General features: G+C 38.0%; 1 protein-coding gene and 1 pseudogene across 2 annotated transcripts in view; both read right to left on the minus strand.

Moving 5' to 3' along the window:
* LOC149196398 (uncharacterized) overlaps positions 1–25,010 on the minus strand; it is a 395,336-nt gene that overhangs the window by 67,593 nt on the left and 302,733 nt on the right. For both annotated transcript variants that reach the window (XM_089405544.1, XM_089405545.1), the window contains exon 9: positions 20,773–20,886. In XM_089405544.1, coding sequence (XP_089261670.1) covers positions 20,773–20,886 — 114 coding nt within the window. The remainder of the gene's footprint in view (positions 1–20,772; positions 20,887–25,010) is intronic.
* LOC149196399 (stem-specific protein TSJT1 pseudogene) lies at positions 10,997–12,017 on the minus strand (annotated as a pseudogene).

The following is a 25,010-nucleotide window of genomic DNA, read 5'->3' on the forward strand; positions in this document are numbered from 1 at the left end:
GTTCCGGTTTTAAAAACATTGCTCGTACGTTTGCATATTAAGTTAGTTATGCATAACTAAAATTTACTTCCAAGCATAAGCTTGGTTGATAGAGAGATAGGTATCCATCCATCTTTGCTTGAGAAACCTGTTTTTAATGGTACTTAAAACAGTGACCTTGCAGTCGTTAGAACCATAGCTCTCTGCAGCGTCGGAGGCACCAGGTATGTTAGAATTTCAGGAGAGGTATCGTTAATCACACCTTAGTGTGCTTCACCTTATCTTCTTTCTGCCAATTACTACGAAATCAGGCTCAATATAGAAAGGATCGAAGGGTTAAAACTTAAATAGGCATTTAACTAAAATTAACCAAGATTCTTGCATCTCATATTAGCTTTCGGATCTACACTTCATATAAGATAGTCATTCATCCAAGCAACAGTTGCAAATCAATTACTTGATCTTAAATTTCCTAGCAAGATATTTGACTCCATAAGGCACTGGCATCAATTACTTAAAATCTAATCAAATCCTATAAATCCTGCTATATCTAAATCAAGTACTTGGTTGCTTTACTATGTCTCCCGAACTGGCTGGTTTCCAACTAGTTCTCCTTCATTCCATTTTCGTAGGGTCTACCCCCCTTAGCCTGTTGTAGGGAGATAGTTTAAACGAAGAGATTGGGGATCAGAGTGACAGCCCCCGATCTGAGTCATTGTCGCGATGCCTAGACATTCTGTGCGACAACACTTGGTATGTTCCTCAAGGCTTGCTTTTTCCTTTTGTTCTTCCTCCTCACTTTTCTCTTCTCCTTCTTCTTCTTTTGTTTCTTCTTCCTCTGTTTTATCTATTTCTGCCTCCTCTTCTTCCTCTGGTTCTTCTTCATCTTCTTCTGCCTCCTCTTCACCACTAGAGGTATTGTCCCTATCATATTCAAGGGCTTGTATTTCAATCACAGCCTCTCTGTCCATGTCTCTAAATGTGGACCATTGAATAGGGATTCTTAGTTGGCTCAAGGCATCCTCTAGTATTAGCTTAATAAGTCCATGGTGTGCCAATTGTTGATGTTTTCCCTCTTGGACATTTAGGCTCATGTCTATTATTGATTGCAGCAAGAAGTAGGGTACACTAAGTCTTCTTTCAATGGGAAAAGGGAGCCTCGCAGAGCCTCAGCGCAGAGCTAGAGGGACGCAGTTTTCTGCAAGCTGAGTGCTGGGCAAAAAAGTCGTCGAAAGAAGGAAGCAAATCACATACTGAGGGAATACTTCCTTAGTGGTTTCTTGCCAAGGAAATCAAGATTTCTCATTTGCTAGGCAGTAGAGGAGCAACAGACTTACCAACTCCATCAAGGAGTATGTAAGCCAGCCTAGAAGCTATTAAATAGGGAGAAAGAGGGAGTTGTTCGACAGTTTTCAGAAGAGATGGCAACCAGTGGCTTGAGGGATCAGGACAAGTTGGACGGAGCATCCAACTACATCATCTGGAAGGCTAGAATGTCTTTTCTTCTAGATGAGCATGCCCTCAAGACGTACATCGACAGTGTGGTGGCTGAACTTGCGGATGCAAATCCGCTGAAAAAGTACAAGGCTGAGATGGCTAAGCCCAAGAGGACGATCCTGGATGGAGTCAAGGATCATGTGGTGTGCCACGTCGCTAGCAAAGCAACTGCTAAGGAGATGTTGGATGCCTTGGCCACGTTGTATCAAGGATATTCCGAGTAGTGGAGGATGTACTTAGAGCAAAAGTTGAGATCTGCTTAGATGCAGAAGGGAGAGCATGTGGATCCCTTCCTCACAAAACTGAAGGAGACCCATGATGAGTTGTCAGTTGCGAGGCATACACCTCAAGATTCAGAGTTAGTGAGACTAGCCCTCAATTCTGTCTCAGATGAGTGGCAAGTCTTTGTCTAGAGTATCACGAGCAAAGCAGCATTGCCTAATTGGGATGAGATGTGGGCAGCTCTAAAACAAGAGGAGTCGAGGAGAAACCTGGTCAAGGTCAAACTTGACAGAGGCAGCAGCAACAGTGGGTCGAAGCCCAAGGAGGAGGAGGAGAACACAGTCCTTGTATCAAAGGCGTAGCAGGGGCAACAGAGACAAAAGAAGGACATCTCCAATGTGAAAGTGTTTCAGATGTGGCGAGATGGGCCACTATGCATCCCAACATCCTTTGAAGAAAAAGGACAAGGATGAGAAGCACGATCCTAAGGTTGCAGTCGCGAAGATCGAACAGGAGGAGTTCGCCATGACAGCCGAGATACCTCCAGGAGGGAGGTGGGCTGATTTGGAGTTGTACTTCGAAAGAGCTACAAATGCGCAGGATCCCTGAGGAGTGCACCTCATGGATCAATACCTTGCTACAAGAGCCCAATTTTGCAATAGCAGGATGGACCAATGTTGCATTAATCGTTATCGGGATAATATCGGCATGAGGAAAAAATCGAAAAAAATCGTAATAATCGGGAAATAATCGGAAATAATCAGGAAAAATCGTTTGGTACAAAAATATTCATTTTTTTTCAATTTTTTTAATATCTAAACCATCTAAAACATAAAATAAATACATTGACACATAAATATGATAAAAGAACTAATATATAAGATGTTTAATATCATTTCTAATGCTAAAATCACACATAACAATAGTAAGTCCCGACTCCTGAGTCCCAACTCAGCCTCAAAATATCAACAAAAAATATAATAATGTATCTCATCATGTCATAATGTCATATACAATAAAATGAAGAAAATAACTAAAGTCTAATCCTATTGATTTCCTTTGCCCCTCTTGCGAGAAAATGCCACAGCTTTCCCTTTCCCTCTAGATGTAGATGCTGGTGCTGGTGGAGTTGGCAGTGGAGCCTGCTATGCTCTAGAAGCTGAAGAACTAGAAGTAGGATATAGGAGGTAGACCACGTTCTCCATTGGTGGCAGGGACAGCCTAGGCAAGTGGTGTCACCTAGAAACATTACAATCTCCCAATCTTGAAATCCTGAAAAACTGATAAGTCTGCTGAATTTTGAATGAAATCTAAAATTCTACTTTCCCCATATGAAATCAAATGAAGCCGGAACCACTCTCAAACATCCTGAGTCATTTCATGGTAATGTTAAAAATTTAAGTAAAAGGATGAAAATGAAGATTAAGGAGAATGTCACTTTTACTTTAAAAATTTAACAATATCATGAATAGCATATCAATACTAGGGCCTAGACTTGATCATTAAGCTGCCCCACTTAAAACTTATTTGTTTCTTTCAAAAAATATTGCATTTCAAACATTTAGCATCCCTTAAAAAACCAAAAAAAACATTATAAAACCTCGCTGCTGGAGACCCCCACAATAATTTCGATTGTTATCACGATAAATTCGAATTTATTGCGATAATTTCATAAAAATCGTGCAAAAAAAATTACCAGCGATAAATTGGGACAGCGTAGAGGCAACGTAGAGAAAGTGCATGGGCCTGCCAGGGGCACCTCATCCAACAATCAAATCAGCCAGGACTTTTTCTCAGCGATTGTGTGAGGTAATCTCACAAAGCTTCTACCAGTATTTCTCTCTCTGCAACTGAATAACCATGTGAGGTATTCAACGATGTATTCAGATTTTGCTACTTCTTAATAATAATAATCCCTCAGATCTGCTGCACTGGTTTTCCCGCATTGGGTTTTTCGAGGACATTTGTCCAAAAATAACGGTGTCCTATGTGTTTGTATTTCCTTGCTCAGTTTCTATGTTTCAAAATCATATTTAATTTGGCGTAGGTTGCTTCAGTAATTTACTTCAATATTTCAAGAAGAAATTTGAAATAAGTTTGTAATGTAATTTAAGATCTAGGTGAAGTAGATTCAGTTGGTTGCAGTAGGATTCTAGAGATTGTTATATCTAGGAATTTTCACACAGATCAAGGACAACAAATCTCTCCCGATCAAATTGATCAGTAACTAGCATGCTATCAAAACCTTCAAGAGATTCACCTGTACAAACACAACCCCAATCAATAATATATATGTACATAATCGAATACAAACCTTCGGGGTCGTTCTAAATGTTGCTCCTCAACTCAGTGGGACTATTAGTTGAATCTTTGACAGAAGATTCCTTAATTATATCATTTCCTTACCTACTTTTCCTCCAGCAACATATCCTCTTAAATTCATTCTTTCAATCAAAACCAAGCTATGTCCTCCCTCTCAACCAGGAAGCACCTCTTCATCCGGACTCCCTCTAAAACTTAGGGAGATCTCTTCTCTTTTCATCATCGAAGAATCTTTCGTGGCTTCGAACCATTTTATCACAGTTATTATCATCCTCATCATGTTTTTCATATCAAGCATCTTCAACAAGTTGAGGAGTATATATATGCACAACTTAGATGGCAAGTACAACCAAATCTATAGAAGCATGAGGTTAGCCTTATAAAAATTACGGAAGCATTTACACTTTATACAAATTAAATACCCGGACTTAATTTACAAACAAGAGACATATACTCTTCATCATCTTGCTAAGGACTTAGTCACAAACCCTAGGCTACTTCATAACAACTTTCATTCCATCTAGGGTTTTAATGTTACTTCCAAAGATATGACATACCTTACTACAACATATACCAAACCCTAGAAACAATACAGAACAATAGAAAGTATCCAACACCCTTTCAAAATTCATATATTAGACTTCTCACTAGGGTTTCATACAAATCCTAGATCTCATACAAAGGAATCAATCAAAATCAATCACAGCTTAATTACTAACATGATCAGCGTCCACTAGGGTTATTTGCAAACCCTAGGTTTCAGATTAACCATCAAAACCAACCAAAATCTCAGATTTCAACAATCTTACACAAATCTCAAATTATCATATAGTCATCATACATCAGAGATTTCTACTTCAACTAAGGTTCAACACCAAAACCTCAAAATTCCATTTTCACAATCTCAACAATCATTATATAAATAGATCTAAGATTGTTATATCACACATACAAGACAATTTAACTACTACTAATGTTTCGCTGCAAAACCCTAGATTTCCAAATATCATCATCCTAGAAGCTCAAACAATGACTTTCATTAAATCCTAAGACGTGTGACCATTAATCACTAGATCAACATACATATCTAGGAATTCATAACCATACATAAGCATATCATATGTTCGATAACATTAATACATTAAACCAAGCTAGGGTTCAACCAAAAGGTCATATCTATATATGCCCAGATTTCAATGTCATGCAAAGACATTTCATATCATGTCTTAGTCAAAGCCAAATTCACAATGATCAATAAGAGTTACAACAATCTTGATTACACTAGGGTTTGATCAGACAAACACACCCATATCAAGGAAAACATTTCTAAGACAATATAAGGGTTTTGCTCACACATTCTACCAAACCCTAAAGAGTAAGGGTTCCAATGTAGAAACATAGCAAACCCAACATTCAAAAGGTTCGGGATTTTAGACCATATCATTCAACCCTAAGTTACGTTTTCCTGATCATACCAAAATCCCGAGCATGACATCATCAATGAAACTTCAAATAGTATTTCACAATATCCCGAACATAATCAATAAGACTTCAAATAACATTTCACAATATCCCTAAGCAGCTTATGATTTTAGACATTCACATAAGCATACCCATAGGTTAGGGTTTTCCAAAACCTGTCTAGGGTTCTACACAATCAGTGAAGAATGAGTCGGATGAATTACCAAAAACAAGAATCATCATGATCCAATATGGCTAAACATAACAATGTTAGTAGTAGATTATCAAATGAATAATCCTTTCAATATCAACATATTTAAAGCATACCTTAGTTCCTTGACCAACCTTGTCTTGAGAGATCCTCTTGCAGATGTTTTTCCTAATCAAGACAATGGAGGGAGAATGGTGGTTAATATTTAATATAATCAAAACTAAATGAATACATGAAACCACAACTAAAAGGAAATGAGATACTTATCTTAGGGAGTTGTTGGGGGCTCTCTCCAAAGCTTGAGGGATACCTACAAACTTATAAAAAACAATAATAAAAAAATTTCAAATATTTTAAAAACCTATAAATTCTAAAACATATAAAACAATATATCTAAAGCTACAAGCAAAGGACTTAGTAGTGTAAGTCCCTAATGTCGGATTCTTCGGGCCTGAGTTTCTTTGAGTCTCCTTCTTCAACAAAGTTGGCTTGATCCCTTCCTCTCTTCTTATTCTTTGGATTGTCGGGGCAGTCACTCTTGTAGTAACCCTTCTTATGACATTGATAGCAATCTATCTTGGACATGTCAACTTTCTTCCTTGGTCCCTTCGATCTCTTTCTTTTATGTTGAGCAATGTAAGCACTTGATACTCCTTCAGGATTGGCAACCATTGAGATCCTTAGTTCTTCTTGACTGCAGGTGATCCATAATTCTGCAAAGGTGGGAGCTACCTTCCAACTATTGAGACCTGCAACAAATGCACCCTAAGAGGGTGGCAATCCTAATAGAGCAGTGATCACGAGTTCTTTGTCTGGAACAATTTCATCAATAGCCAAGAGATCATCCCTGAGTCTAGCTATCTTCACAAAGAAGGTTGCCACAGTGTCTTCTTTAGCCATCTTCATGGTTCTTAGCTCATTCTTCAAACTTCCTAATTGACCAATGTTCTTAATAGAAAATAGCTTCGACAAGGCTTTGTTAATCAATGTCATCATTGATGTCAAAATATGGCATTGGCCGAGGTGGAAAATATTCTTGAGATGCCTAATGAATATCATGAAACCATATAATGAGATGATAAGGTTGAAGACAATAGATGCTTGGTTCCAGATGATGAAGTCATAACTCTTGTTTGATAAGAATGTCATCAATTAATATGTCAAGTCACTAATGAAGAAGTCTTAAGAAGTGCCAAGTATTTAGAAACCCTTGATGACATATGGAGGACTACATTTGATGATGTCATACTCTTGATGAATGAACACAATTGATGATGGCACTTGATGAGGTCTTGATAACATGGTTAGAGATCATTTGATGGTTGGAAAACTATTTTGGAGTTCTCCTAATGATGTTGCACTATGATTGCACTAGTATATGATGACATTGTTGATGCATCATGCTACATGGATGTTGCACTCCTACATAATGACTCTATGATCCTATGATGACGTTGATAACAATTAAGAAGCCAAAGAATGAAGAAGCCACGCTGTCCAAACATTCCTCATGTTGTCCCAAATTTTTTATGCATAAAACTTAAGGACAGTCACAAAGAAAATTTATTTTGAACACCTTGGAGGTATACTTTCAAAATGGATCCTAGACCATCTTAAAGAGGATTTTTTCCTCTTTCTAACGAACCTTTATTTGCCCCAAAACTCCTGATAGTTTGTGAGATATTGAATTTTTAAGTTAAGGAAAGTATTCCTAATAGTGAGCCAACCTACACTTAGTCATACAAGTCGGCCTCACTTCAAATAGAAGTGTCCCTTCAATTATAAACGAAATCACTATAAATATAAACCTAAATTCATCCATTCGAGCTCAGATTTGTCGGTGGAGACAAGACAAGAGGTAGAGAAGAAGCCGTAACCTAGAAAAGCAAGGAAGACAAGTTTATGGAATTCTTCTTGGGTTAAATAGTCTCCCACAGGTTCGAGCTAGGAGTAGAGAAGTTGTCGTAGTTGTCGTGGTCGAAGTTGTCGTAGTTGTCGTGGTCGAAGCTGTCGTAGTTGCCGTGGTCGAAGCTGTCGTAGTTTCCGTGGTTGAAGTTGTCGTAGTTGTCGTGGTTGCAACTGTTGTAGTTGAAGTTGTCGTAGTTGTCGTGGTTGAAGTTGTCGTAGTTGTTGTGGCCGAAGTTGTCGTAGTTGAAGCTACCATAGTTGCCTTGGTTGAAGCTAAAGTTGCTGTAGTTGCCATGGTCGAAGTTGTCATAGTTGTCATTGTCGACGCTATCGTAGTTGTCGTTGTCGACGCTATCGTAGTTGCCGTGGTTGAAGTTGTTGTAGTTGTCGTGGTCGAAGTTGTTATAGTTGTCGTGGTCGAAGTGTTGATTTATTGGGATTGGACAAATAGAGTTTGTTGAAGTCTTCTCTTGAGAACAAAATAGGGCAAAGTTGTGGAGATCATTGAAGAACATGATGCATTGAATCCATCATGAGGTGACCTTGAAGAAGTTTTGTTTGGGTAACACGAAGAGAAGTGGTGACACCTTCATGCAAAGAACAAGGTTTTCATTGACGATTTGACGTCGAAACTAAGTGAAGGCATAGTTGAAGATTGACAGGGCTTGCTGAATAAAACATTGGGAGCCGTGAAGTATAACCAAATAAATCTTGACAAAGTGAAACTAAGGGTTGGAGCCCAAGAGGTTGGAGCCTCGAAAAGACAAGGTTGGTGCCTTGGAAGATAGGGTTGGAGCCCTAGAGGATCAGAGTCCTCAAGAAACCAGGTTTGAGCCTAAACCAGATATAGGTTTGGAGCCCTTGAGGTTGGTGCCTCAAAATTGACAAGGTTGGAACCTTGGAAGTCCAAGTCGATGCTTGGCCAATACAGGTTTGAGCCTAGGAGATTGAAGATCGATGTCTTCATCTAGGGTTGGAGCCCTACATATATTGTACTTGATTTATTGAGGAAATCAATAAAAGCATTTATTCTTATTGTTCATTTTGTGTTCTAAATATAAGTGATTTAACTTGTAAAAGTAACAATTGAAAAGGAATATTGATTCACCCCCCCTCTCAGTATTTCCAACAATTGGTATCAGAGTCAGTACCTTCACTCAAATCCTAGTAGCTTGAAGGTTGATCATTAGAACACAAATGGAAAAGACAAGGAAGGAAGTTAACCATTTCAAGCTTCAAGTACAAGAAAGAGATGAGGAGCCCACCAAATTTAAGGAGGAATTTCATCAAAACAAAAGAAAGCATCATGAAGAGTCATATCCATGACAAATCAATTGGATAAGGCAAAGAAAAGGGAAGAAACTTTGTCAAGCCACCTTGAACAAAGACTCAAGAGCTTGAACAAACTGGAAGCAGAGATTGGTCAATACAAGGAAGAGGTCTCCTCCCTTAGATCTCAACTAGAAGAAGCACGGAAACAAGCACAACTAGCTAAGAAGGTGATGGAAGCTTTGGAATTCATAGAAGGACAAGTCGATGAAGCAGAAAAGGAGAGAAACACCATGACATGCCAACTAGAAGAAAAGAATGATGACATCTCCAAGTTAAGATCAGAAATCACTTCTCTTAAGACCCAATCATCTGTAGCAACCAAGATGAAGGAAGAAATGCAGATCGTTCTATCAAAGAATGATGAAGAATGATAATGCTTCAAACATCAAGGATGTGAGGAAGCCTAGAAGAAATATTCATGCTCCCCGTTCTAGCAAAGTCAAGGATAAGAATCAAGACAACATTAGAAGAAATCCTACTCCAAGAAGACTTGCAGATGGTGTTAAAAATACAAAAGGCAATTAATATCATCAAAGAATCCCAAGGCTAAAAGAATTCAGAAGTACATCAAGAAATCTTCATCTCCCAGGTACCAAGGTATATTTCTTGGTTATTGATATTCTTGTACAAACTTTGGGCACATGGCAAAAGATTGTAGGGCATATCACAAAGACAAATATAATGGTCCCCATCAATCTCCTAGAAGCAATTTTGCAAGAAGAAGAGATGATTTCTCATTCATGAACAAGATGGAGTGCTTCAATTGCCATAACATTGGAGATATGGCACGTGATTGTAACTTGACTTGGGTCCCTGAACAAGCTAAAACCATGACAACCAAGCTAGAGAAGAAAGTTACACAAGTATGGAGAAGGAAGCAAACTAAATCTGAAAGTCTCTTGAACACTCCAGCCAACAACACATGTTGTTGATCTAATAAAGTCAGCCTTGATATTCCAAGAGTTAGATAATACTCTGCCAAAGGAGACCATGCATATTGTTAGGGGGAGTTTATGATTCTTAATCATTCTTGCAGAAGCTATCCGTGAATGGGCCCTATGAAATTCTTGATGAGTCACACATGGACAATCATCTTTTGATAGATCATCTCTTGGGAGCAACTCCATTGAAGAACATGATTTCTTACTCATCCAATGGACTATTGTTGAAGGTTTCTTCCACTTGATCACAAGCCAGAAATATTTCTTGTCTAAAGAAGCTAGAGGAGTTTATGCAGGCAGGGGGAGTTGGTTCATCACATGAAGAAATGTAAACACATCTATCATGGACCACATTGCCAGAAGGAAGAGCACCATGACAGGGGGAGTAACATACCTATGAAGAACTACTATTGATGAAGAAAAGAAGCAACTTGACAAGGGGGGTATGAAGCAACAAAATTGATAGCTTGTTGACTTAAATGTGAAAATACACGAGGTACTTTGTAATAATAATTTATTATATAAAATGTATAAGTGATAATTGTTACAATGAAGACCCGCATATATATACCTAAGCAGGTGTCCTTTTGTGATTGCGCATGTCTTTTAGACATGCCTTTTCACTTAAGTTAATGACTACTTAACATAACCAATATTTGATTATTTAATATTTACATTTATTTTATTTATTTACTTGTTATGAATTATATTCATAACATAGCCCCTTCCTTCAGAAGTTTTGTCCTCAAAGTTGTATTGCTAACAATTTCTTCATCTTTGTGTTTGTCATCTCGGCAAATGTAATTTGTGGGAACACTATCTGAATCCCGAGTTATATATATATATATATATATATATATATATATATATATATATATATATATATATATATATATATATATATTTTAAATAATATTTTTTTTAGTAGATTGGATCCATCATAATTTTTTGAAAATGGCATCCAAGATTGATCTTGTTATCTTAAATGGGAAAAATTATGTTGTCTAGGCAGCATATATGCAAACCTTTCTAAAGAGCAAAGGGCCCTAGCAGTATCTTCCATCCGTTTTTTCAAGGGTTACTGTAATTCTAACAAGTCAACCATAAACATCACCCGTTGAAAGGTTGCAATAACCAACATTGCAAATAGCTAACCAAGAGCTTCTGAAATCATTGGAAAACTGACTCACTTTTCAGCTTCATCAATCTTGATTATGAAATGAAATCATGTTAAATAGAAATAATATTGATATTTCTAAATATCAAATTGTTCCTATCAGAATTCATTAGCACAATTGGCCTTCTTCATATCAAACTTCCTTGGCCCAATTGGCCTCACTACCCACTCTAGGCATGTTGGTCTACCTCTTGGCACACACATCTACTTTGAAGTTGGCCCCACACATTTTCCCCTTACTATCAACACAAGGCATCGGCATGAGCTTATTGAGAGGATGTTCAAAACTCTGCAAGCCACCTAATGTAGAGAAAAAAAAAACAACCTCGAGGAAAAGGGGCAAAAAGATTTTCCACATCCTTCTTTGAGGACATGTGGATCATCAAATAGGACAAGGCAACCATCAGCAGTAGTACCCCAAAAGAAAGGCATTGAACCATCGGCATCCACTGCTGTGAAGAAAGCCTGGGAAGTGGAGTCGTAAAGAACGAAGGCGAACTTTCCAGAGAGATCTCTGACGACCTGATCTGCAGGGTAGGGGCCCCGATCTCTGAGAGTCCGATACGCTTCTATGACAATGTCCACTTCATTTGCAGTTTTGTTCAGACCATATCGTTGCCTCAACACCGCTACGTTGTCCAAGATGCCCTCGAATATGCAGAATATGTCATCTACAACTCCCAAGATCTGTATGTCAAGAGAGGCTGACGCGCGTGAGTGTAGGCCATGGCACTGACACCCCCAAGGTTAATGCAGACGGTTCCAGAATTAGCAGAGACAAAAGATTGAACCAGATTGATGCCATTTTTCCTCTGGTCAACCTCAACATGGGGACTCGTCAATTCCTCAGGGCCTTGTGCCACAGATCTCTTCAATACTGTCAGCATTTTAGTGAGAAGCAAATACAGAGAAGATAAGACAGAGAACAGCATTGTGCTTGTTTCTCACGGAGACGAAGGGGATTCAATTGAACGAATGGATGTATGAGCCACTTAATGAAATTTTGTGCCTGAAAATGTCTCGGAGTATAGACCGACCATGCCTTTCATTCTCAAATCTATGTGGTCAAATATGTAAATCCCGAATAGGTTAACCTTTTTCACTGCTGCTGAATCCATGGGCAAGCAAGAGACAACCTGGTGAACTGAAACATCTTAGTAGCTAGAGGAATAGAAAGCAAAAGCGATTCCCGTAGTAGCGGCGTTCGCGGTGGGTTTTGAATTGCAGATGGGATGAATACGCATAACAATAACCATATACATAATATCACCATTTTATCAGGCTTGCCTCCACCGAAGTGAGCAATTTCGTCAAACATGATAAAAAATTACAAGGTGGCCTTCCGACTGTCAATCTAACCCCAGTGTTGCGACCATGATATGTCACGACTACAATGTACCGGCAACAGCAACCGGTGTATCACGCCAATATATATATATATATATATATATATATATATATATATGATTCGATACTAACACCCATAGATGAAAGGACGCAAGGTAGCCACCTCACACCTAATCACCATTTGACCAAGATGTGATGCTTGACGGCGGGGATGGCAGCGCTGTTAAACTGCATCTCAATCTATCGGACAACGTTCCCACTGCAAGATGTTGTGTGTGCGGACAGCGACACAACGACAATGTCAAACTGTAATAGCGAGGATGGACGGGGACGACAAGCTAAGACAGTTCTTTGGTTCACCACAAAACAAATATAGTGTTCCTTGTAAACCTCTGGTAAATTATCCCACATGGGCTACATAAAGTCATGAACATTACTTTCAAGGTAACTTAAGAGTTGGCTCGATACTTGTTTTATAAGTCCATGTACTCGTTATGTTGCTAGTTTCAGGCACCCCATATCTACAGAAGATGCTAGGTGTATGTGGGTTGTTGGAATAGAGGTTAGCTTTTCGATCAACCCTCTCAGCTCGTCTCGTTCATTAGCAGCCTCCTCCAGCTTGTCTCGTTCTTTAGCAACCTCCTCCAAGGACTGAGTGATGCTTCCAAGTTTAGACATGGCGTGGTGAAGATCTGCTTTCATTTCGATAAATCTAGTAAAAACTGACTAGAGAGAATTTGAATCAGTGGCCAAATGATGGTCGGAGGAAGGCTTTATGTTAACAATTGACTTGGCTTCTGTGTGACAGGACGCAATAGCTTTGTCTCTATTATACCGATGAGTTTCTTCCGGAGCCTGCTACAGCACTTTGTTTTAGGAAGAGAGGATGCAACAAGCTCGGTAGGGTAACTCCCAGTACCAACCTCTGGAGATTTCTCTGTAACTGCTTCTTTCGAAATATCATCTTCCTTCAAAGGTGTTGCAGGAGTCATTGCTTCTCCCCCTACCTCGTTAGAAGGCAATTCATTCGCTTCTTTCACTGTTTGAGACCCGTCCTGCACAATTTCCGCCGAACTACTTTGAATTTCAGGCTCTTTTCAAACCTCAGAAGCCGTAGAGGTATCTACCTTCTCCCCCGCTAGACTTTCAACAGCTACAAGATGCTCCATACGCTTCTCTGAATCTTTAAGATCCACCTTAGAATTGGACATTCCAGAAGATTTAGGGAACAAATATAAATATAGGTTATTTGTGGTGGAAAATGATTGGTACAGAAATATTGATAATGGCTCGTAAAAGAGAACTTCCTACGAAGGGAACATGCCAAACCTTTCATATTTCTCAGGGTGCTCCACTGGATATTGAACAGTGTCTTCAAGCTCCCTCTTGACATTTTCCAAAGCCCTAATATCCTCCCAAGAAACATTGAGCACTTCAACAACATTTTCACCCAAGGCAGATGGGTTACTGGTGCCCAACGCACTCTGGAATTGGTCATTTGTAATAGTCATAGAATTAAGGATTTCAGCATTCCCCATAAACAGCATATGCTCTAAAAAATGTGCAAGGCCCTGGTCATCCATTGGATGGGAAAAAAAATCATGCCAAGCAAGTCCTAGTCGCACCAAAATTAGTTCAGTAGATTTCTTACATGCAATAGCAACCCACCGAAAAGCTACAAGCTGCGGGGTTTTAAATGTCCTATGAAGATGTTTTGTAAAATTTGATGTAAAACATTCAATCATTGCCAAAGGTTGTTCCTCATACTCAGGAAAATGCTCCAGGCTAGGATAAAAAATTGCTCTTTGCATCTGGGTATTAAGACGCTGACAAGCATGCAAAGCCACATATTCACCTTCACTATCATAATCCATATTCATATCGGTTTCTTCATCAAAAGTATTTTCTTCTTCTTTTTCTTCTTCCACATTGTTATGATATTTTTCATCTTCTTGTTTCTAAAGATAGTCTGCATCCACCTCATCATTCTGATCAAAATATTCTTCTCCTACTTCACCTTGTTTCGTTTCTTCACCATCGAACCGTCTTCTTCATAACTTTTCTTTAGACATGTTGTAACTTCTACACATGATTTTTCTGATCGCTGAAATGCTTCTTGAAGTTTAGTAAACTGCTCAACGCATTCAAGACGTGAATGTAATGTTATATTGTGCGGCGAACTACGTTAAAAGACTCGCATGATTATATTGTGCCCCATGGCTCTGATACCACTGAAACATCAAAATTGATAGCTTGTTGACTTAAATGTTAAAATACACGAGGTATTTTGTAATAATAATTTATTATATAAAATGTATAAGTGATAATTGTTACAATGAGGACCCGCATATATATACCTAAGCAATGTCCTTTCATGATTGGGCATGTCTTTTAGACATGTCTTTTCACTTAACTTAATGACGACTTAACATAACCAATATTTGATTATTTAATATTTACATTTATTTTATTATTTACTTGTTATGAATTATATTCATAACAGAGCACTTGGGCACCTCATTTGCCATTGTTGTCAAAGGGGGAGAGAATGTTGGAAGGGCAAGAATATTGCCATCAATGACAACGGGGGAGATTTTTAATCAATGTTGTCATTGATGTCAATATGGCATTGGCCGAGATGGAAAATATTCTTGGATGCCTAATGAATATCATGAAACCCTGTAATGAGATGATAAGGTTGAAGACAATAGATGCCTAGTTTCAGATGATGGTGTCATAACTCTTGTTTGATAAGAATGTCATCAATTAATATGTCAAGTCACTAATGAAGAAGTATTAAGAAGTGCAAAGTGTCAAGTATTTAGAAGCCCCTGATGACATATGGAGGACTACATTTGATGATGCCGTACTCTCGATGAATGAACACAATTGATGATGGCACTTGATGAGGTCTTGATAACATGGTTGGAGATCATTTGGTAGTTGGAAGACTATTTTGGAGTTCTCCTAATGATGTTTCTCTATGACTGCACTAGTATATGATGACATTGTTGATGCGTCATGCTATATGGATGATGCACTCCTACATAATGACTCTATGATCCTATGATGATATTGATAACAATGAAGAAGCCACGTTGTCCCAAACATTCCTCATGTTGTCCCAAATTTTTTATGCATAAAATTTAAGGACAGTCACAAAGAAAAATTATTTTGGACACCTTGGAGGCATCCTTTCAAAATGGATCATAGACCATCTTAAAGAGGATTTTTTCCTCTTTCTAACAAACCTTTATTTGCCTCGAAACTCATAATAGTTTATGAGATATTGAATTTTTAAGTTAAGGAAATTATTCCTAACAGTGAGCCGACTTACACTTGGTCATACAAGTCAGCCTCACTTCAAATAGACATGTCCCTTGAGTTATAAACGAAATCACTATATATATAAACCTAAATTCATCCATTCAAGCTCAGATTTTTCGGTGGAGACCAGACAAGAGGTAGAGAAGAAGTGGCAGTGTAGAAAAGCAAGGAAGACAAGTTTATGGAATTGTTCTTGGGTTAAATAGTCTCCCACAGGTTCGAGCTAGGAGCAGAGAAGTTGTCACAGTTGTCGTGATCGAAGTTTTCGTAGTTTTCGGGATCGAAGTTGTCGAAGTTGTCATGGTCAAAGTTGTCGTAGTTGTCGTTGTTGTCGTGGTTGAAGCTGACGTAGTTGTCGTGGTCACAACTACCTTAGTTGAAGTTGACGTAGTTGTCGTGGTTGAAGTTGTCGTAGTTGATATGGACGAAGTTGTCGTAGTTGGCGTGGTTGAAGCTATCGTGGTTGAAGTTGCCGTAGTTGTCGTGGTCGAAGTTGCTATAGTTTTCGTGGTCGAAGTTGTCGTAGTTGTCATGGTTGAAGTTGTTGTAGTTGTTGTGGTCAAAGTTGTCATAGTTGTCGTGGTCGAAGTGTTGATTTATTGGGATTGGACAAATAGAGCTTGATGGAGTCTTCTCTTGAGAACAAAAAAGGGTAGAGTTGTGGAGATCGTTGAAGACCATGATGCATTGAATCCATCATGAGGTGACCTTGAAGAGGTTTTCTTTGGGTAACATGAAGAGAAGTGGTGACACCTTCATGTGAAGAACAAGGTTGTCATTGATGATGTGACGTGGAGACTAAGTGAAGGCATAGCTCAAGATTGACAGGGCTTGTTGAATAAAGCATTGGGAACCATAAAGTATAACCAAATATATCTTGACAAAGTGAAACTAAGGGTTGGAGCCTCGAAAAGACAAGGTTGGTGCCTTGGAAGATAGGGTCGGAGCCCTAGAGGATCGAAGTCCTCAAGGAACTAGGTCTGAGCCTGAACCAGATATAGGGTTGGAGCCCTTGAGGTTGGTACCTCAAAATTGACAAGGTTCAAACCTTGGAAGTCCAAGTCGGTGCTTGGCAAATACAGGTTGGAACCTGGGAGACTGAAGATCGGTGTCTTCATCTAGGGTTGGAGCCCTACATTTATTGTACTTGATTTATTGAAGAAATTAATAAAAGCATTTATTATTATTGTTCATTTTTTGTTCTAAATACAAGTGATCTAACTGGTAAAAGTAACAATTGAAAAGGAATATTGATTCACCCCCCTCTCAGTATTTCCAACAGGCTTCATACATTTCCTTAGCATGATCAATGTTAGCTATGAATGGGACAAGGTTGTCCTTCATTCCTTCTACCATCAGAGTCATGGCCACCAATTCCAATTCCCTATATTTCACTTTGTCAACATCACAGGAATCCTTTGCAGACTTGTTTACTTTTCCTCTGACCAAGTCTAGTACCTTGTTCTTTTCAAGGATTAGGTCAATCCTCTTCTTCCAGGACCTGAAGTTAGAGGCTCCTTCAAGTTTGTTCTCTCCCTTGATCGTGTTAGACATCTTCCTTGAATATAGTAGACTTTTTTCCTGAGATAGTCCCTTTGATTGGTTCCTTGATCAAGTGCTTGAGATTGCCTTTTACTTCCCTCTTCACCATAGCTCTGATACCATGTTAGAAAATCAGAAAGGCAGAAAGATTTTCTTATTCTTGATAATTCTTGTGATGTTTTTCATTATTACGATTATTTATATCTTCTTTCTTTTAGTTCATCAAACAATTACCAAAGCAGCAGCACATAAAACAATAAACACCAGATTTAGGCACAATGCCAGGGAAAAACCCCCTCGAGGGGAAAACCCAGTCAAGAAATTCTTCCTTTCAATAGTATTCTTTGAGACTCTTCACTCTAGACCAAGACAAGACCTTTCCTCCACACCAAGTCAACCTCCCAGAATTTCGACCTCTTTCCAACAACTTCGACTAGGCAGCAGCTTACGGCAACTTGCAGCTTCCAACAGCATACAAACTTTGAAGACATTGATCTCCCAATCCAGATCACGAAATAGAGAAAAAGAACCACCAAAATTTCAATTTTCCTTTTCTCCTTAGACCTCCCCAAAACTCTCATTCACTACAGCTTGCCAGCAACAAACTTCGCACCTTTTCCCAGCTACACAAGAACTTCGCACTTCTTCCCAACTGCAAGAGAATATTGCACTTTTTCCCAGCTACGATAGAAATTGAACTTGTGTGTGAGAATGATGCTCCAAATGAATTCAATGAACTTGCTTTTATAAGCTCCTTGTGAGGTCGAATAAGGTCCTTAGGCCAACTTGATCTTCTTCTAGGCCGCCATGGTGTGGAGGGTACATAAATCATATTTGACTCAATACTTAACATTTTTACGTGATTCAAAAGCCCAAGAAGAGTCTCTTTAAAACTACACAAACTCTATTGACTCAAAATAAATCCTAGAAGTCCTCAATGGGGACTTTGACCTACAACATGGTGACCCAAGCATAAAACCCATGCTTTAATAAGTCACAATAATAATAATAAAAATTATTTTCTTTATTCTTTTGAAAAGTACATTACATAACGACTCAAGTACATTAATAAAGGCCGAACATAGTTACATTTTCAAACAATCCAAAATGTCCTCTACAAAATTTCAAAGTACATTAGCTTATATGGATTAAATCAATAGACAACAGCAAGAAAACTATAGAATTTGTGTGAAAATAGATAGAGTTGTCTAGCCTAGAGCATATCAATAAACCAATTGTAAACATAAGATACTTGTATATTCACAACTTTATAAAAGCATATGAGCAAATACAAGATAAAACATAAGTAGAGAATTATACTATCATTGAATCAAGCACATGCTCCAAAAGAGAAACACCCATGAATGAATCCCAAAGACTTTTTTATTCATGTGAAGCACAAGTGTACATAGGAGCAGAGTCTCCCCAAGCACAATAGCTAGTACAAAAAATACAAAATGAGAGCCCAAGGCTCAATTATATAGGAAAATGGGACCAAATCCCAATGTAGCATCCATTTGACAAATGGCTATGGAGGAAATCCCAAGAAGAGCAAGTCGAGTTACAAGAGTGGATGAAAGAGCACAAGTGTAGAGCCTCCACCAAATCGAACTCCATATGTGGCATGAGCAATCCCCATTAAGAAATCGAATTCTCCAAGTGTGCAATAAGAGGGAGTTAACTCCCCATCCAACTAGCCATGAAGTGCCACCTCAAATGATGATCCCAATGTGCACAACAAATATCCTCATCATGAACTGTGTGGGCCTCCAAGTGCAACTCAAAATCTCCAAGTGGATATGCCAAGTGTAGAAGTGGAGCTAAGGTGAGACAAGCTTCCACGAAATTCTCCATCAAATATTCTTTTGTGTGCATTAAATCCTCCAAAAATCGATTTTCCAAGTAAGCAACTTCATAATTAAGTGCAAGAAATTTGATTTCCTTGTGGGAGTGGTGCATTTATGATGTAAGGTGCTCAATCATCCTCCACATGTCCCTTGACTCAACTCTTTGACTTGGGATAATTTCCAAATCATTTCCATGTCATTTTCTCACATGGAGCATTTATTTTCCTCTATTTTAATTTATTTATTGCTTAATTAATTGTTAGACTTCCCACTAAACTTAGGAAATGTGGGTTTTGAGGGTCCAAAACACATTTTTAACCCCTCAAAGTGTATCTTTGTAGAAAGTTGAGGGTGAGAAGTTCAATTTTTATTACTCATACCCCATACAACTTCTCTAGATATCACTTATTACATTTCAGATACAAATTTTATTCCAATTTCCAGCCTGCGGGAAAATTTAAAAATTAAAAAATGACCCCCTAGACCTAACCAAATTCCACGAAACTTTACAAGTGATCTAATATGGTAATATACAATGACTCTAGACACTATGACTCACCCAAGGCCTCGCCATCAAGCCGTACTTTGGCTTTGGGGTATATTTGGAGGAAAAAACTCAATTAATTATTAAGCCCTGCTAGGGAGATGATAATTAACCAAATGAAAAAAACCTCCCAGAGTAATACTCACTTGATGACAAGGTCCCAAATTACCTAGGCCTGTTACATGACTCAAACACATCATATTAACATCACTTTACAATCATCCCCATAGGGCTTGTGGAATCTGGGTACAACAGAAAATGATAAGAAAAAGTAGAGTTGAAAAAATTTGGTAATATGATGATCTCTGATGGTACAAGCATCATTTGGTACATCTTTGGGCATGAAGTGTTCAGATAATCTTCAGGTGCCACTCCAGTGGTCAACAATACCCAAGATAAGAGAGAACATAAATGTCGGTCTCTGTATTGTCTATATTAAAAGCAGGCATACTAAATAGACCTTCATCATGCTTTTATGTTTGTTGTAGTTATTATATTGCTTAACTCATTATCTTAGTGAAATGCTGAGAAGAAATAATGTCTTTAATATGATTAATAAGGCAGTATCATAGAATACGTCAGAAAAGGGATTATGAAGAACTTCTCCCTTTCATAGATGACAGGAATGCCTCTCAGAAAGGTGTTCTCTTCAAAATCAAGTTATTACAATCATATTGGCATTATAAACATTATTTTGCTAATGAAACCTCAATTAGTATTACAGATGTTAGTGATAGACATATGAACATTCTAACCAGCTCTCTTCAGCACAAAATAGTGCATAGTTGAGGATAAAATCAAATCAGAAATGAAGTATACTGTACTCAATAACACCATGCTGCATAATTGCCTAAAATGTTATTTCAAGACCATCATTCATAACCCTATTGAAACATAAATAACCTCCAATTAATTTAATATATTTTGCACAAACATGACCTAATCTGAACATGCAAAACCTTCAGACCAATTCTTAACTGTTTAAATGTCAATTGCTTTTCGTTTATGTCTGAGTGTGATAAATAAGGGACAGCTTAGAGAATATCTCTACCAAGAAGAAACATAGAACACACAATTGCTACATCCAATAAATTGTTTCAATGTTACCAACCTACCTCAGAGTCTGCAAAATATAAGCAATCTTGATCAGCACTGAAAAAAGATGAAGCGGGGCAGCATATCTTCGCTGTCTCAAATGGCCCATCCTCAAACCCTGGAGAGGAACCAATCTGTAACACAAGATTTCAATAAGAAATCATTAAATTGTAGTCCTGAAATATTCCATACATAGTTTAAATAAATAAATAAATATATATATATATATATATATACTAACCTTAAAATGAAGATGGCTTAAAATTGTATCATTAAAGTAGGTCCAAACATAAGGTAAGTCCAGATAGAAATCTTACTCTTTGTATGCATATAAAATGGATGACAATATGCCATATACAGAATAGCAAGTGAAACTAACCTGTTAATGCAAAGGTGCAACGTACTTTCTTGCTAGTTATCTTAAATGTGTTCAAGTAGGTTACAACTCTGCAACACTTTACTGTAAAGAAATATATCCTCACTGTTTAACTGAGAGAAAAAGAGTGTGTGCATTATGAGCATCATATTAAAGTGCATACCTTCAGAATATGCTGCCTTTGCAATGATTATGAAACTATATTTATCCATGAGGTGGCTGCAAACTCTTTTAATGATGATAGAGTGCATTTAAAAGAGACACGATGTAGTATTTCAATTGAAAACCATGTTGTACTAGTAATCATATAGCATAGGATAAGCATGAAGAGGAAGTATGCGATAAACATATTTAGGCCTGAGCTTTCTGCATTGATCAGAGAGAGACCAAAAAATGGCAGTCACTCCCCCTGTTAGTACTACTACTATGCCCTAGGTTGTGCCATTCTGCATTTACTGTAGTTTCATCATTTACAGCAGATCAACCTTGCAATAAATAGATGGTGGCAGCTCATATATGCATCAACAGAAGCATACCATAGCTGAAACTATTGGCAGTTAATCGAATTAATCACAATTAAACCCAGTCACACCATCAAAACAATTAATCACTAGGTCATAATTGTGATTGATCAAAATCACAACAGAAAAATAATTAATCGCTAGGTAACAATTGCAATTAATCCCAGCCACAATATCAAAACAACTAATTGTCAGGTACTAATCACAATTGATTCAAAAATTTACAAGAGAAACACTTAATACCAACAACAACAAAAAATGCAATTAATTAGAAAAAAATCCCAAGTCAACAGGTATTAATAGCCACTACATCAAAAAGCACCAATAAAGGTAGAAAACCAGTTTTTTTTAGTTATAGTTTCTTTCACCTGTTGAAGTTGAGAGATAAAGAGCCTTAAAGAGCCAAGCATCGACTTTGGACAAAAACAAAGAATCATTTCCACTGCTGTCAAAGGTATTTTCTCAAAGGAATGAGAGCCAAACATCGATTTGAACAAAGCCAAAGAATCGTTTCCACTGCTGTCAAAGATATTTTGTCGAAGGATGAATAGATAGCTGCTAATGACTTTCATTTCACATGTATTTGTTAATCAACATAACACTTCAATTTTTCCCAAATTTATGCAAAAGGGTTTGCAGAGTACATACTACTCAAGGTTGCACAGAGTGGGAGAATTTTTGAGAGGAGGAACATTGGGGGCATTGCTTCTCAAAAATACTCAAGAGCAGAGCATACCAGGAGCATATATATATATATATATATATATATATTCAAAAAAAATCTAATATGCCAAATTAGTTGCAGAAATGGCATCCATAATCATAGTACATTAATGATTAATCATTCGAGCATCAACCATCTAGAATCTAGATTCTAAATTCTAATTACAAACAAACATACAAATTTTTAAGCCATATAATAGAAAGTAGACCATTAACTTATGGAATAAAATAGTTTATCTAGCAATTGTCAACAATAACATGACCAAATAGTTATGTTTACAAAATAGGCCATCTACACACTGAAATATGAAGATCGAAAGGTCCAAAACAATAAATGAGCTAGTTGATAAAAACTGTTATACAGAAGAAGTATTGGCCAATTGTAAAAGCACCCATTTTGCCAAAAGTTGTAGCTATGGTTTAGCACTTTCATGCATGTTCCACCACTCCTTGACAAACAATGTTCGACCATTACTTATACCAAGGTCCTAATCACTCTTTTCTTCTTGTCTAGCCTTTGCCTCTACCTCAATCCCTTAGGGACATCAGTCAACACCACCCAATTTTGATGGAACTGCCCAGTGTTACTTGGGAGCGGGAGCGGAAGCGGGGAGCGGGAGCGGAAGCGGGAGCGGGAGCGACCATTTTCAGAAGCTCACGGTTTGGGAGCGAATCCCGGAGCGATTTTTTAAAAAAATATATATTTTTTAATTTTTGATACATATATGTCAACAAAAACATGTAGAATGATGAAATAGACATAAAAAACATAAATTGATTATTGAACCATATCACATCAATCATCTAGAAATTATAATCGTCATCAACCTTAGTAAAATAATAAATTAAAATAACATTCAATTCAATAACATTTATCATCATTGATCACCAAAGTAACAAGTTGTACTTGTAAGCCAAGTTTAACCATTACAAGAAGTAATATCGAAGATATTTCTAAGTCCTAACTTCTAACTGTTAACATGATATGAAATGTTAAAAATTTATAAAATGAAACATGAATAATGAGATGAAATGAAACAACTTTAGTCTTTCACAAAGCATCATATTCATAATTCACAATCATTACCAATGAGTTATAATTGCCAAGGCCCAACTTCAAACTTCAAATTTTCATTGTCACAGTGATATAATGTTTACAAAAAATATCATAATGTCATAATGATATGAAAGAGTCAAGAGTCAAGAGTCAAGGACTCAAAACTCAACACTGAACAGTTATGAAAACTAAAGTGACAAGTCTAATAGAAACTAAAAAAGACAAGTAAACTGTAAATCTACAAGTGGCCCTTGCCACGAGAGTCTCCACGAGTATAAGTAGGTCGTGGCGGTCTTCTAGGAGTCTCCCGCCCAGACCGACGACCAGAACTAGAGCCTCCACGCGAGGGTGTCGATGGAGGTGGCGACAGCAATGGAACAAGACTCGGGCCCCGAGAACTGCTACTGGATGGTGGAGGTGGAGGTGGCATGGCTGCTGCAGCTGCTTCAGCTTCATCCCGTACAAGCTCATCTTCTAGTTCTTCCATATGTACAATGCCATCCTCCAAATTGTCGTCCTCAGGGTGATTGTCCCAAATTTTATATGTGGGATCTTCATTAGCCCGATCACAGTAATGGCTCAACAATCTCAAATTGTAGTGCACATAAACCAAGCTTTCTGCTCGGTTTTCGTTGAGCCTGTTTCTTTTCACATTATGTATATAACTGTAGGTGCTCCAACACCTCTCTGCAGAAGAAGAATTTACAACCTGTGCAAGAACTTTCAATGCCAATTTTCGCAAAAGTCCGTCACCGCCATATGTTTCCCACCATGTGAGAGAATCAAATTTATCTTTGTCGTCCATTGCATGGAAGTTACCATACAAACCACTGCCAGTGAAGTATCTGCCTATTTCAAGGCGCACAACCGCACATTCCTCCCTGTCAGGCACCAACTTTTCTAATGCATCCAGATATCCTTTAGTTACCTCTCGATCTAAATGGGGTTTGGTCCTAACACCACCCCCTGCTGCAGGTTTGCCCAACCAAGAATCTGAGTAGTATTTTGGCGTAAGGATATACGCCAAGCAATGTAGTGGAAGGTTAAGCCTTTTCCACCGTTCACACACACAATCGTGAATCAGATTGTACAAGTCGGGATCTCTGTTATTAACAATGTCTTTTATTTCCCCCAACATGGTATCCATTTGCTCATACACCTCACCAATCACTGGTTTGTCTGTATCTGCAAACCGAATCATGTTATAAATTGGCTTGGTGAAATCCAATACCTATCTCACAGTTGTCCAAAACTGCCCATCAAGAGCGGCTTCCTCCACCGTTTCAAAACCTGCAATGTCAGCTACATTTGTAGCCCTTTCCTTTAACACCTGCCAATTTGGACTTGATACCATGCTAGCTAAACCCTCTCTTACCTTCAAAAGGCGCCTGAAGGTGAGGTAATAGCTACCAAATCTAGTCCTCGCAATCTTCAGCAACTCCAATCTCGAGTGACTGCGGAAAAGGCCATGGGTATTGCTATGATTTGTAATAAATTTTATCATTTTTTTTCCTCTCTTGTACATATCACCAATCCATTGGTATTGTTCATTTTTGTTTTTGACAATATCATGCAACAGAA

The sequence above is a fragment of the Pinus tabuliformis genome, chromosome 2_2 (assembly GCF_031772625.1).
Source record: "Pinus tabuliformis cultivar Carrire ecotype Pingquan chromosome 2_2, CPIR1, whole genome shotgun sequence".
Lineage (NCBI taxonomy): Eukaryota > Viridiplantae > Streptophyta > Pinopsida > Pinales > Pinaceae > Pinus > Pinus tabuliformis.